General features: G+C 40.7%; 1 protein-coding gene across 2 annotated transcripts in view; it reads right to left on the bottom strand.

Annotated features, from left to right (window-relative positions):
• ttyh2 (tweety family member 2) overlaps positions 1-14184 on the bottom strand; it is a 67991-nt gene that overhangs the window by 51066 nt on the left and 2741 nt on the right. For both annotated transcript variants that reach the window (XM_019362269.2, XM_019362270.2), the window contains exon 2: positions 1645-1817. In XM_019362269.2, the coding sequence (XP_019217814.1) occupies positions 1645-1817 (173 nt within the window). The remainder of the gene's footprint in view (positions 1-1644; positions 1818-14184) is intronic.

Here is a 14184-nt window from a genome sequence, read left to right as displayed (position 1 = left end):
TTGTTTGCTTTTAAAGCCTAAAACTTGGCATTTCTCAGTATGGAAATTGGGCAAGTGAAGAACACAAATGAAAATTAGCAGCTCTAAAAAAATTATCCACAGCAGATGATTTGTATCTGAAACTCTAAGATGACCTTTCTGACCTTAAGAAGTGGGAAAATATCCACCAAAGACCTGACAGAGGAAGTGACAGATGCATGTAGGCCTACAGTTGATCCATCTACTTGTTTGCTAGAGGATCAGTAATGGTCTCAGTGGAAGAGTGGCTGCCAAGAAGCCATCCTTACGGGAAACGGGGAGAAAGGGCTGTGGTATGCCAAAAAAATTGCACTGAAAATCAGTTGCAAAAAGTCTTAGGGAAAGATGAATCCAAAATCACCAGTATGGCCAGGACAGATGTACAACACTGACTGTCTGCAGCCATCTGTAAAGGATGGTGGAAGCTCTGTCATAGTTTGGAGTTGGGGATTATGTCAAAATTGATTAAATTAAGAAAACAGAAAAGTGTGGTCAGATTTTGATCCACCATGCAATACGATCTGCAAAACAACTTCATTTTTTCTGCATGACAATGATCCCAAACACACTACTTGGACAGAAAATCACACAGTGGAATACTATCAGTCATAGATTGGCCTCACCAGAACCTGGATGTCAACATTATTGAAGCATCATCTTGAGAGAGAACAGAACAAAAGACAGGCTGCATTCAAAGGAGAGGTTTGAAGTTTTGAAGCCTGCAGAACTATTCCTGAAGTCTGCTTAAAGAAAGCTTCTCTAACACAGTTCAGGCTGTGCCGAAGAACAGTCATACAAAATATTATAGACTTTATTTCCATGTTTGCATATGTTTCAGTGAATTAATGCACCTATCCCCCATTTTCCTACCAAAATATAAATAAAAAGATGTGCAGCTCATTGTACTGCTTATTGTACAGTAACCGATCCACCAACATTTTGGCTTTTGGTTGGGTTTTTTGGGGGTTTTTAATTATAATTTGCACAATAGAAAAGCTCTGTCTCCCAGCTGGCTGCCCTAGCCAGTAATGCACAATTGCACTTCCACATTGTCAGCAGAACATTGACAATACGCCCACATCAGGATAGCCTCCATCAACACACTGGTATAGTGCTTGAGAGCCACAAATGCCAGTGGGATATTTTGTTAATACCAGAGTAAACTCTGCGTTAGATGAATTTTTATTGTGCCTCAAAATATAGTGACCATAGTTTCCTAAAGAGCCATTTTCAACAACAGAAATTCAAATCCGTCCTCTTTCTGTGGAACATTTTCAAAACTAGATATCACTAGAAATGAACAAATGGTAGAGACGCATGAACCTACAGTGTTTACGAAGACCAGAAAGAGAGGCTCCGAACACCAGGAGAATACAAATGGGAAGACAAAAAGACAAACAGAGTGGACAAATACACAGAGAGTCTACGTGCTACAGACTAATAAGTTAGTGTGGGAGTAGAGAATGTGCAGTGAAAACATCACTCCACTTACAGCTCTGTATGAGGAATACAGAACAACAAATAAAGAAAATGGGAAAACACAGAACTGCAGACAGCAGTGGAGAGTGTGTGCGAACTGTAATCACGGTTATTCATAACACGCTGTCTGGGTCGTGATTCTCTCACCATGTGATGAGGCCGGCGGCGACTGCCGACCAGGTGACGCAGCAGGAATTAGGTTTCTTGCTTTCCTCCTCCTCCTCTTTACGGCAGCAGCACAAGCAGCTCAGGTAGATGGCCAGACACAGAAGGTTGAGGCCAAGCCCCGCCGCCGCCACACAGCCCAGGAATATGAGTGACTGCAGAGGGTGAGAACAGGAGGAAATAAATCAAACGCCTTGTGTCATTGCAAGGAAACCTTTTTTTATAAGCACCGTGCAGTAACAGCCACACAGGAATAAGAAAAACCAGAGGTCTCTACCATTTTACTACAAAGTACAAAAATGCAAAGTAATTTACAAAGTCTGTATATTAAACTGCACACAAGTGACATTGAGTATAATTACATTTTTCACGTTTTACCACATTTTTTTCCTCTAAAAGGTCTTGTGATTTAAAATGTTTTTCAAGCATCAAATGCAAAATTATATTATACACACTGAATTATTTTATTGGATAATTACTAGTGACATGTTTGTGTATGAGGAAGACGTTAACACTGAAGTTGTGAAGTAGTGGAAAAAGTAACTTGAACTGCTTTAAGTGCCCACTGTAATTAAACCATTGCTTTTTAAGCATCAGTAAAATTTAAATAACAGAAGAGATATAGTGTATACAGAGCAACCCTTATATCAGCACAGCTCGCTGGATTTAACTGCCTTCTAAATTGTGCTAACTTCCCATACAAATAACCAGTTTCCAGCTTTGCTGTCAGCCCTTATTGTGATTTGTGTGGTAATAACACACATAAACAATAATAAATATGCCTGCATCAGCCATGGTAACAAGGCCAGCTGCATTCTGGGATCCCGAATCCAACTGGAAAGCAGACAAGACACCTCCTCATACATCTCTGGGTACACTCCTCTCCCTCTCTACCCCTCCTTTTAGCCCCCATCCCACCTTCTGCGAAAGATGGAGAGCGGTGACGAAAATAGCAACAAGACTGTCATAACAGGCCCAAATGAAATCTGCATCCATCTGTGAGCAGATGGGTTTATTCGAGCTCGGTCCCCTCCTTTCCCCCTTCCTTTTTAGTTTTCCTGAAATCTTTTCAGTGCTGAGCCATCTGTTCTCTCGCCTGTGATGTCATGTGTCCTGCAAGTGAAGTGGTGGGATTAAAATTCAGCGACGGAAGAGTTTGCAGGAATATATCGTTTACTGCAATAAACAGCCAGTCGAACCGCAAATCTAAAGCTTCCCTGGATTCAGAAAACTAGCAACACTTTATGTGAAAGTCCTCACAACTGCAAGGTATATTTGGATAAAAGCATTTATATGTTTGCTCTTTTTGCACAACAAATCTTTTATAACTTTTACTCCTTTTCTACTAAAAAAACTATTTGTTTCTACTGGTCCGGTTGAGGTGCTTTAATTTTTTTTTCATGAATCATCTCTATAAAAACAAAAAGATTAAAAGATGGAACTACCAACAGCGTCCCATTAATGAAGCCTTGAGCAGAGCATTTTCACACTCAACATCTTGGTGTTTTGAAATCTGATGTGAGGCCGAGGATACTGGATGCTCATTGGCTAATGACTTGTAACTCCCAAATCCTTAGCCAGTGCCCATATCCTGGATAATCCTCCTTTCCAGCTCTAACAGTGACCATAATTCACAAAACAAACTTCATGTTAGACCTCAAACTAGGAACTCAGCACAGGAAGTCATGGTAATCATGTTTACAGAGGTCACGGAAGAAGACAGCAAACAGCTAGTTTTCCATGAACTTCTGTTCAGGTTTTGCTGTCACATCACGTGAATAAGGCCCGAGTTACACAGGTCTAGAAATCAGTCTGCAACCATCTAGAAACCACCGGCTGCAAGGGAAAAATACGTATTCCCCAACTGATCAGAGAGTGGTTGCTGGAGTTGATGGTAGCAGCAGTGAAATTAATGGCCAAAGATTCAGTTACACAGGCCTAGAGTCCAGTTAATGACCTTTCTTGAATGTTTGCTGGCAGTTGCTGCAACTTGCAAGTTGAAATTGGCCACAATTAGGTATATAGTGCTGAATCAATAACCTGCTAGCAACTGCTTTGGGCACAAACAGATTGGCACAGTCACTTATAGTTGCATGTAATGTGTGGATGATACACAAGAAACATCATTAAACAGCTTGCATTGCCTTCATTATTCCATCATTTATACAGTTGTTGAGAATTAGAAGCACCAGTCTTGACTAAAAGGTGACTTGAACATGGTAAAGATAGTACTGCAGATACCTATTGTGTGTGTGTAGAAAGTTTAAAATTGTGAACATAGCTTCTGATTACGCCAACACTGAAGTGCCTTAAACCTGCCACCAGATGGCAATACCTGCGGCTCCAGATTTTTCCCACAGACGACAGACGTCTATGGGAAAATGGCTTTCTATCTGAACCTCTGTAAAAAACATCCCTACTGAGTTTATGTGGTCAGTCACTAAATTTGGGCAATGTTGACAAAAAAAAAAAATAGTTATATCACATTTCAAAATGGTGTTACTGCACACAGCCAATCACAAGTCTTTAGCTAATGAGCAAAATCAGACCAGCCCTTTCTGTCACATCTGTTTGTTGGAACAAGACTGTGACAGCAGAAATACTCATCAGGCTTTAAATGGAACTTCAGAAACCCGTGGGTGACATCATTATAGCTATGTCGATTTTTACACTATCTGTAGTTGCAAGGCTAGTAGAATATATGACAATAAGAGGGAAATATGGGTAACAGTGAAGACGCAAGGTGCAGAGGCAGTGAAGGTGGAAAAATTTAAATACCCTGGGTAAATCATTTGAAGCAATGGACAATGCACAAGAGAGGTAAGAAAAGGGTGCAGGCAGTGGGTCGGGATGAATGTCAGGGGTGATTGTAACAAGCATAGCAGCAGGAGTGAAAAGGGAGGTTTACAAGATGGTAGAGAGACCTGCGATTATATGTTATTTGAAGACCCCGGGTCTGACAAAAGACAGGAGGTCGAGCTGGAGGTGGCAGAATTGAATATGTTAATATTTTCAGTGGGAGTGATCTGGAGGGACAGGATTATAAATGTATACCAGAGGGACAGCTCAGGGTGAGCAGTTTGGGAATACTGGATATACAGGACAAAAAATTTTGGAATATAGATCCGCCAGGCAGGATGGAAAGAGACCACAAAAAGGATTCATGGATGTAGTGAAGGAGGGTTTGGTGTAAATGAGGAGGAGGCAAGAGACTGAAGCAAATGATCTACTGTAGTGAACCCTAAGGGAACCAGATGAAAGAAGAGGAAGATGGTTGCATGGCTTACAGCAAGCTGGCTCACAAACCCTGTCATGATTAGTACTGTGAAAAGTGCATTTACTTTCTAGCTGTAAATGTTACCAAGTGTTACCTGCTTACCTGTCAGAAAAATTCTTGCTAGCAGACATGGCTGCCAGCTGTTTGCTAGCTAACATCTGCTAGCCTCACTAGCACAAATAATTTATATATATAAAAAAACAACTTTTTTTCCTATAATACATCGAGTTTGTGATGGTGTGGGAGCCAGTTGAATTGTTAATGGAGACTCTGTTAACGTTGGCTCGAGCAGAAGTGCGGCATTGAGACAAGACACTCAGGAGCTAGCATAAATGTTAAATACTTCAATGCAAATGAGTGAGTCCTTCAAATAAAATCAGTCCACATGGCATTAAAGTGAACCAAGACAGTAAGGTGAGGCTTCCTATTTTAGGCTATGCCACAGTGCTTTCACACTATGACCAAAAATAAAAGGCAGTAGAAGAAAATGCTACATGTAAAGAAGTTCTTTAAATGAAAATTTAGCACGTTGCAATTTCGCAGATGGGGCTGTATATGTGTTAATTGCTGTGCTCAGACAGATGGATGGGAGCGCTCACCAAGGTGAGACAAAGAGAGCTGGAGAGAGAGCGACATCTTAAAGCAGGGTGGAGTTTTTGAATGATGAGAGCTGGCATAAACTGGGTGTAATTGAGGTGAACATAGTAAATGAGATGGAGATGTGGGGGCGCAGGTGGAAAATATGAACAGAGGGGGATGGGTGGGAGACAGCTTTGGATTTTTCAACGGAGGAGAGAAAAGGGGGAAACTCCCGCTGAACGAACAAACACTAGGCCACCGGGGCCCTCTTATCGTCATGGTAACATGCAGGTTAGTTGTTGCCCTTGCAGCGGGGAGGGAAGACGAGTGAAAGGGCGAATTATCAGCCTATTTGAATTAAGCAGCATGTGACAGGCTTGGTTAAATTGCCATGCCTCTGTCTTGTGATTCCTATGCAGGCAGGCAATGCAGAAGAAGCAGAGAAAGTGACAGAATGAGAGGAGCACCAGCGATTATATTTTTGTGACAACAAAGTCAAAAAATATATAGGACTTGAAACGGAACTCATAAATGTATTGCTTTTAAAGCACTTATAGCTGAGACAACACTGTCTGTCATTTCCTCTACTGTTCTTTCTTCTCAGTAGTAGGGTGCAAAAATAATACCTTCTAAATTATGTAGCATCCATTCAGTAGCACAAAGACACGCATAACCACACCGCAAACCCCATCCCGGAACCATCATCCCCAAGTACTCCAACCTTCCATTAAGTTTAAAAACACCATTTATCTTTTACTGACCAGAGTGTGCACACATTCACTCTTTGGTAAATTCAAATTGGCAACTCTGACCACTTAACTGCTACCTAAATTAGGTTTGAGTGGTTCGCCATAAAAGCAGACTCAATATGTTAACACCCTTCTCCTTACTTGCTCACTGTAAACTCAAGAGGCCGTGCTGTCCGCTCTCTTTTGTTTCCTTCCAATTGTCCCTATAGACACGGGGGTGGGGTGAGCACGAGGCCGGAGGCAACGGCACAGGAAAGAAAGGAAGATCTAGCTGAGCGTAAAGGCAGTCCCGGAGAACTGGATAGCATGGGTGAGGGGGTTGGGGGGGGATGCATAAAAAGGAGATGACAGAATGACGGAGGAATTGTTGTGGTAATGAAAACACTGAGGGTGCAGATGAGAAAAAGAGCAAAATAGAGACAAAGAGAGGTGGTGCAGGCAAAGAGTGGCTGCCTGACAAAGTGTGTGTTTCCATGTGCGTGAATTCATAACGGGGGAGACAGCCGACAGAGATACCTCATCCTCACGGCTACCTCAAACACACTCTGTTACTCACTGCTCGGCCCAGTTTCTCTCCCATTACAATCCCATTGTAGATGGCCTTGCCTTGAGGCAGGAATGTTGCATAATAATGTGATTTTCCCAAAATCCAGTACAAGATATCATTGTTGAATGCCAAAAAAAGAATCTGCCCCAAAGAACGACGACTATACAAACTGCAGGGTAATACACTTAACACACAGTTAAAATGGGCAGATTATTTTTAATTGAACTTTTGAACTATTTGTTACTCAGAGATTCCGATGTGGCCCCTGTATGAACTTCAAACTGCCTGTAGCATATCCAATGCAAATTAGATGGCAAGTAAAGCCTATTAGATCTGTCTTTGAACATCTATGTACTGAATTTGTAAGCAGTAATTCATTTGTTAATCAGACTCTTAAAAAATGCAGAGTTCATCATTATTCTTTTATAAAGAGACTAAAAAAAACTAGAACAGGGCCGGACAGAATATTGAGAACAACTTTAAAAAGAATGGTTTGCAATTTAGCCGCACTACAATTACAATCAACAAAATGGCCCATAACAGAGAATAAATAATAAACAAAGGCTTAGACACATGTTCTTGTTCAAATGGAGGACAAAGGGAGAAGCATAATGAAGCAGTAATAACCCGGGGGTAGAAATGACCCAAAGGGCACTGACTGAGTCATTTGTTCTCCCCCGAGCACCATCAAAGGTATGATGAAAGCCAGCGCAGATGGGACGGTGAGATAAACGGACGGTGATGCTGTAATGACCTATCGCAAAGCCATGTGAGAAATATAACAAACAGACTTAAAGACAGCTGGCCAAGGCAGAATGGTGTTATTGCTTTCTAATGTCAGATAATATGAAATACTGAAAATAACCCTCTGAATGCACTTACGACTCGAAGGATGCAAAAATCAATACTGAGTGGAGTCTATGCTGCTCCGGAGCATGTTCACGGTGCTTCGGTCTCAATCCAAGAGAGGGACTGTGGGAGGTATAATGCAGGGATGTGGAAGTTTGCTTTTACAGCTTCACAGTCAGTTCAACTTAATTTCACTGGAAAGACTCTGATTTACTAGAGAACATCTTTCCAAATATTCAGTGTCCTTGATGAGCACTCTCTGCCGCTTTGCTGGAGCATAACAAAGACAGACAAGAAACAGAGCACATAGAGGTCGTGCTATGTCAACACAGATGTAAACTCACAACTCCCTAAGTGTTATATGTGCCTTTTACTGAGCTCCCATTAAAAATCAATTTTTAATACACATAATTAATACATAGAAATGGAAAGCACCTCCATCTGTTAAAGTGCATCTGCTAAGCAGCCCTAAGTCATTTAACAGAGGAATTCCACAAACTTAGCGGAGCTCTAAATGCAACGCTAAGCGATGTGAAGTGTCTTCTGCAAGCATTGGAGCTCCACAGCAGGTGGCAGACAGCTGTGCGTAGGTGGGGAAGGCCTCCAGGCGCTGTGCACATCGCTTTGCAATACACAGAATTCGACAGTGGCCTGAATGGGCAGTGACATTACTTCAGCGTGATAGGGGTTAAATAGGTGTCAGGTCAGTTAGTGAAAAAAGAAGACATTTAAAAAGAAAAAGCTCCACTTTGAAATTCAAAGCTTGGTGGGCAACAGTAGCTGCTGTTGAATGTCACCAGAAAAGAGCTTTCTCTTTCACTTATTCTTTTAATATTTCACTACTTTTCCCTTCTACACCCCAAAACTCCACAAGGACTGGATCCTTCTCTCCTACAAAACAACACAACAGCAACTTTTTTGTAAAAAGCTTAAATCCCAAATCTTTAGATTCATGTCATCAAGTTTTTTTTTTATTAAACTTAATACTTAACAAACATATTTTAGTACACCTCACAATTAGTAACCTTTAGCTTTTAAAATGACAGCCCTATGGCAAATTTTTCCCCATCATTTCTTTCTTTACTACATTTATCATTCTGCATGACATAGCACAGCACTTTTTCTATGACTCAAGACCACCATACCAGATTGAACTGAGGCAGCCAAGCGCCTTAAGAAATGCAAGCTGATATGGCAAAGAAGCAAAGTCCCCCACCCAAAGATCAATGAATGGTCCAACTCACTATCTTCCTCCTTGCTTCTGCCTGTTCCACTCCGATACGTACTTGGATGCCCCGGGGACGAGGGCCCTTTCCAGCTCAGTGCATTCAGCTGAGCCTGACCATGTTCACAGCTGGGATGCTATTAAGTCCCAGCAAGGTGACCCATGGGATATGGATGAGAAGGGGGGGGTTGTTCTGTTGTTAAACCATTGTTTCAAATCTATTACACTATGTTAGGGAAGTATTAATACCAGTATGGCTAACACAAGCAATTAAGAAAAGCATCCAAAGACCCACTGCAGTTCTACAGTCAACCAGTTTCCTAATGCCTGCAGTGAGAGGAAGCAAGAAGCAACTTTGAAGCAAATACTGGAGATGGAAGAAAAAAATGACAGAAGTTTTTATCCACTCCACTGCTTTTGATAACTTGATTATAAGCTGTCGCTACTTAGGTGGTATTTTGCACCATTGTTATTGTGAAACTAATATTAATGGTAGGTCTACTATATTGCAATAAAGTACCCCACAGAAACTTATACATCAATACAGCTTTTTTTTTTAATAATATCTACATTGTGCTGTCTTACTACCATAAACTAATGGTGTCTGAAGTTTTTTCCAATCTGTTTAATTTCACCCTTTCTATTTTTTCTTTAAAAAGAAACCGTTGTGAATATTTTTCTAGTAAATGCTTCTTTAATAAACATGGCCATCCTGACCGGGACATCTCTGGAGTGAAGCAAAGCGCGTTATGTTTATTTCCTCTCTGAACCCAAAGCCAACCTGTTTCCTCGGGGAAGTCAGGGGTCATGATTTTGATTCCACACCGTCACAACAAAGGAAACCCACCCCCCCACCCCAGCTTACATGGAAGAGCGACATGAGAGGAATGTGGCTATGTGAATCCACGTCTCCCAATTCATACAGCTTTGGTGTACGGCCAAAGCTGTATGGCTTTTGATGCAACCTGCTGAAGGTTTCCTGTGTTGTATATCACTAACTAAAATTGTAACACTAAGGAAATACAAAGAAAACCAAGTTTACAGCAGCATGGTTGGTCATCCGCTGCTGTCATATCCTGTTTAATCATAGTTAGATCAGCATGAGGGCTTGAATATTGCCTTATTAGTGCAGACCTAAGCCATACCATATAGTCAATCAGGTGATGCTAATCACTAGCTTCAAGCAGCATGGAGACAGATTGGGGTTAATGACCTTCTGGAAACCCAGAGGGGACAGTGTAAGTTCTCTTTGTCTGTGCATGTCACTAACGAGGAATACATACATAGATGGCTGTGTAGCAAAAAAAGACAACCTACCAGAGAGACTGAGCTGAGGTGAATCACTGCTTTAACAATAAGGTTACACAATCATTCAGGCAAACGGGGAGAGGCTGAGATCAGACAAGGAGCATGGGAATTAAGAACGACAGATTTAAGATTGATTTTCTTGAGGAGGCGGCAAAAGGAGTTGGTAAATTTCCAGTGCAATCAGAGTGACTGCGATAGCTGAACAGATAATGGATTTTCAGCTCTTGAAACGCATAATTTTTCATTTTCGATCACACGCACTAAACACAGTTAACACAACAGTGCCGTATAAGCGTTTAGCTGTAAAATCAGCTGCAAATCAGGAAAGTAGCTGCTTGAAACAACATCGTGTGAAGAGGGCTCACGTAAAAATGCAATCAAATCATTTTTTAACCATAAATTAGAAATATTCATAAATCTAGCAGTATAATGAGAATGTAATGGCTGTACTTTAATGGGAAATAATAGCTGCAGCGCTTTCAAACTGAAGTATATGACTTGGAGAAAATCATAAAAAATACATATTTTATCCACAAAGACTGCACATAAGTCTCCTGGTCTTTATGATTAGCGGCTCTGACACACAGCACATTTATTTAAACTGGGAGGTTTTATGTCAATGAATAAAGATGGTGAGGTGAAGGAAATGCTGATGAATGACAACAGAAATAGCAAAGGTGACAAAAAACACTTGGAAAGTCTGAAAAACCAAACTGTTTGGAAGCATCACGGTGGAACTCATTTTTCAGACAGACACAAAGAAAAGCTGCTGACGCAGAGAGATGGGATGTATTAAAAGTTCTTGTTGTTTGTGACCATAAATGAACGCTGTGTATGTGCCTAAGTCTTTATCCCATATCACTCTGAGCAATGGTAATAAGATAAAAGCCTTCAACAGAAGACTGTCTGAGGTGGGGAGATGTGTCAATTTGTCTCAGACAAAAAGAGAAAAAAGTCTATTTTCCTGTGCAGCAAACAGACAAAAGTTTTTTAACCATCCTTAATTGTGTAAATGTTTAGAACAAGAGCAAAGTAGACAAACATCTACCCTAAAATACAAAAGCTTCCCTGAACTCTTTGTACCGTAGCAGGCATAACACCACATGAGACTAGTAGCTAACTGTCAACAGTAAAGAACATGACAGATTTCCTGCAGCGGCTGCATACATTTTTCAACACATTTCTGTGCTTGACTGGGCGTACACGAGCATACATCCACATTCTTCACAGTAATTACTGTTACTGAACAGCTGATAAGAGGAAAATATTTAATTTTCACAAAAAAACACGTACATGCTGCCTGTGTCTTCCCAGAGTCTCATGACCAACTCAAAATTGGTTCAAGTAATGCCTGAGTTAATTACTTCGGTAATCAGCCAAACATCTGCTTTTCTTTTGATGTACAGTACTGCACAAACGCCTTGAACCACCCCTCATCTCTTTATATTTTTTTTATATTTTTCTTCCAAGGAGCCAGAATGTCTTGTAATGTTTTAAAGTCGTCTTGAGCAATATTTCTCCTTGCTTCCTGAAGGTCTTTCAAAGGTTTTCTTTGGACAGTTTTTCTTTGGCTGGTTTTTCACAGATTCTCAGTCCAGTCCTTGTACCTGACCATCTTCAGAGGAATTATTATTATCATTGTTGTTTGTTTGTGTCCTAACACTGATCTTAACTCTGATCTATGAATCACTTAAGCATAAAAACACACCTAACTCCAGGGAAGAACCAATGCTGTGTCTAACTATAACAGGCAACTTAGCAACCAACCAAGTTTAAATGTTTTTACACACCCTTACAAGCAGCCTGCTGCAAAAAAATACACAATTTATTTCAATTTCTTTAGTTGAATCTACAGCAAATGTCAAAGATCATAGTTTGACTGGCATGAAAAGTATTTTTGCACCAACAACACCAACAATGAGCTGAATTAGCTGAAGATGAACAGCACCTGAAAGTCATGAAATGCAAGTACGACAATCCTGATCAGATTTTGATCCACCATGCAACACCATCTGGAAAGTATCTGAATGTTAACAGCTTCATTCTTCACCATGACAAACACACTGCCAGAGCAGTAAAAGCATATCTGGGCAGAAAATCACACATTAGAACTCTATCAGTCATGGATTGGCCTCCTCAGAGCCCAGACTTCAACATTATAGAAGCAGTGTGGGATCATCTTGACAGAGAACAGAACAAAAGGCGGCCAAAATCCCAAGAAGAGCTTTAAACGTCTTTAAAGAATCCTTGACAAGTATTGCTGAAGACTGCTTGAAGAAATGACAAAAGATTGTGGTGAAGAATAAAGGTGATCCTACGGAATATCCACTGTGGAGCTCACAAACTCTATTTTTGTCTTATATTAAGTATTTCAACACATTGGCATATGTTTCAACAAATCACTGCACATATTCCCTGTTTTACTTTCAAAATATAAAGAAATTATGGATGACTTGAGACTTTTGTACAGAGCTGTATACTGTACGGTAACCAATCTGCCTACATTTTATTTGTTTTTTGTTTTATTTTAATTTGCATAATAAGAAAGTTCTGTCTCCCAGTTGGCTCCCCTAGCCAGTAATGCACAATTACACTCCCACATTGTCAGCAGTACATTAAAAATACACTAACAACAGAATGGCTTCCACCGTGGCTCAAGATTTTTGCACAGTACAGTAAGTACCAGTGCAAATGTAGGACTACCTAAACATATATATTAAAAACTTCAAGTAAACAGAAGCACAAATGACTATTACTCTGAAACTTTGATTTCAGTATTACATTATATCATTTTGTTAATGACAGACTTAATAGCAAAGTCACACTACATGAGTTTTTGTGACTCTGGCTGCTAAAAAAGGGAGGCGAGCACATTGGTGGGATGACTGGAGCATGTTTGATTCACAAAGCAGGAAATGAAGTAAAGAAAGGAGAAGTCAGACTAGGATCTTCTGACCTGCACATAACGTCTGGCTCAACACACACACGCACACACATACATTCAAAAATACAGGAACAAAAAAAATTAGGCCCCCAACTCTGTCCTACTTTTGGGTAAGCCTTTTCATTTTTTTTGCCCTCTTTATATCCCCCAGGCCTCGGGACAGGAAGAGCAGAGAAATCCATTTTCTACATCAGACACTGGCTGAGAAAGACTGAGCAAATTGCTGAGCAGATCAGCAGTTTGTCTCTCGAGCATGTGCGTGCCCAAAACAAACATAAGTGATGGATGTCAGCTGATCACGAGGTCAGCATGCTTAAAATGAATGCTAGCTGGACTGACGAGAAGAGAAAAAACAGTTCAACAATCACGCCCACTCAGTGTAGTAATTGACCAATTGAGTGCAGGTGTGAAAGTGGGCCCTGGGAGCAAGGTTTAAACACTTTTACCTTTAAAGCAGTCACTCAACGGATCCTCTGCATAGTTTTCAAGCCTACTCAACCCTTAACTCTGCAGCACTAGATGAGATTTTCCAAAATATCTCAGTAAAATAAAAAAGAATAGCTTGATTAAGGTCAGAAGACAGAAATTAGAGGCACTCCATGCAGATGATTCAGCTTACAGACATTCCTTTACTGACAACAGCAGTAGTAGATTCCTACTACACACACACACACACACACACACACACACACACACACACACACACACAGATAAAGAACAATGAAATATAGCATCCCCTCACATCCCCTCACATCCCTTCACATTCCCTGGCCCGAAGCCAGGACGGGACTTCACCAGGATTGCCCACAGTACAACTAACCAATTACAAATCCTCTGACAAAGCATGTGGTCTGCTTTAAGAAGCATGGCTCAGCTGCTCAATGCTACCCCATCTACAACAGAGAATGTCAACTCAGCAACTCGTTAACAAAAGAATCCACTCACCACCACATAACTCAATTAAAGTGAAATTTTTATCCCATTAAACTGTTAAATGCTGTAAAAGTATCAACTGCAATGCACTAAATCACCCCAGATATCACA

The sequence above is a fragment of the Oreochromis niloticus genome, linkage group LG8 (assembly GCF_001858045.2).
Source record: "Oreochromis niloticus isolate F11D_XX linkage group LG8, O_niloticus_UMD_NMBU, whole genome shotgun sequence".
In the NCBI taxonomy this organism is placed as follows: domain Eukaryota; kingdom Metazoa; phylum Chordata; class Actinopteri; order Cichliformes; family Cichlidae; genus Oreochromis; species Oreochromis niloticus.
This window is presented reverse-complemented; position numbering and strand designations above follow the sequence as displayed.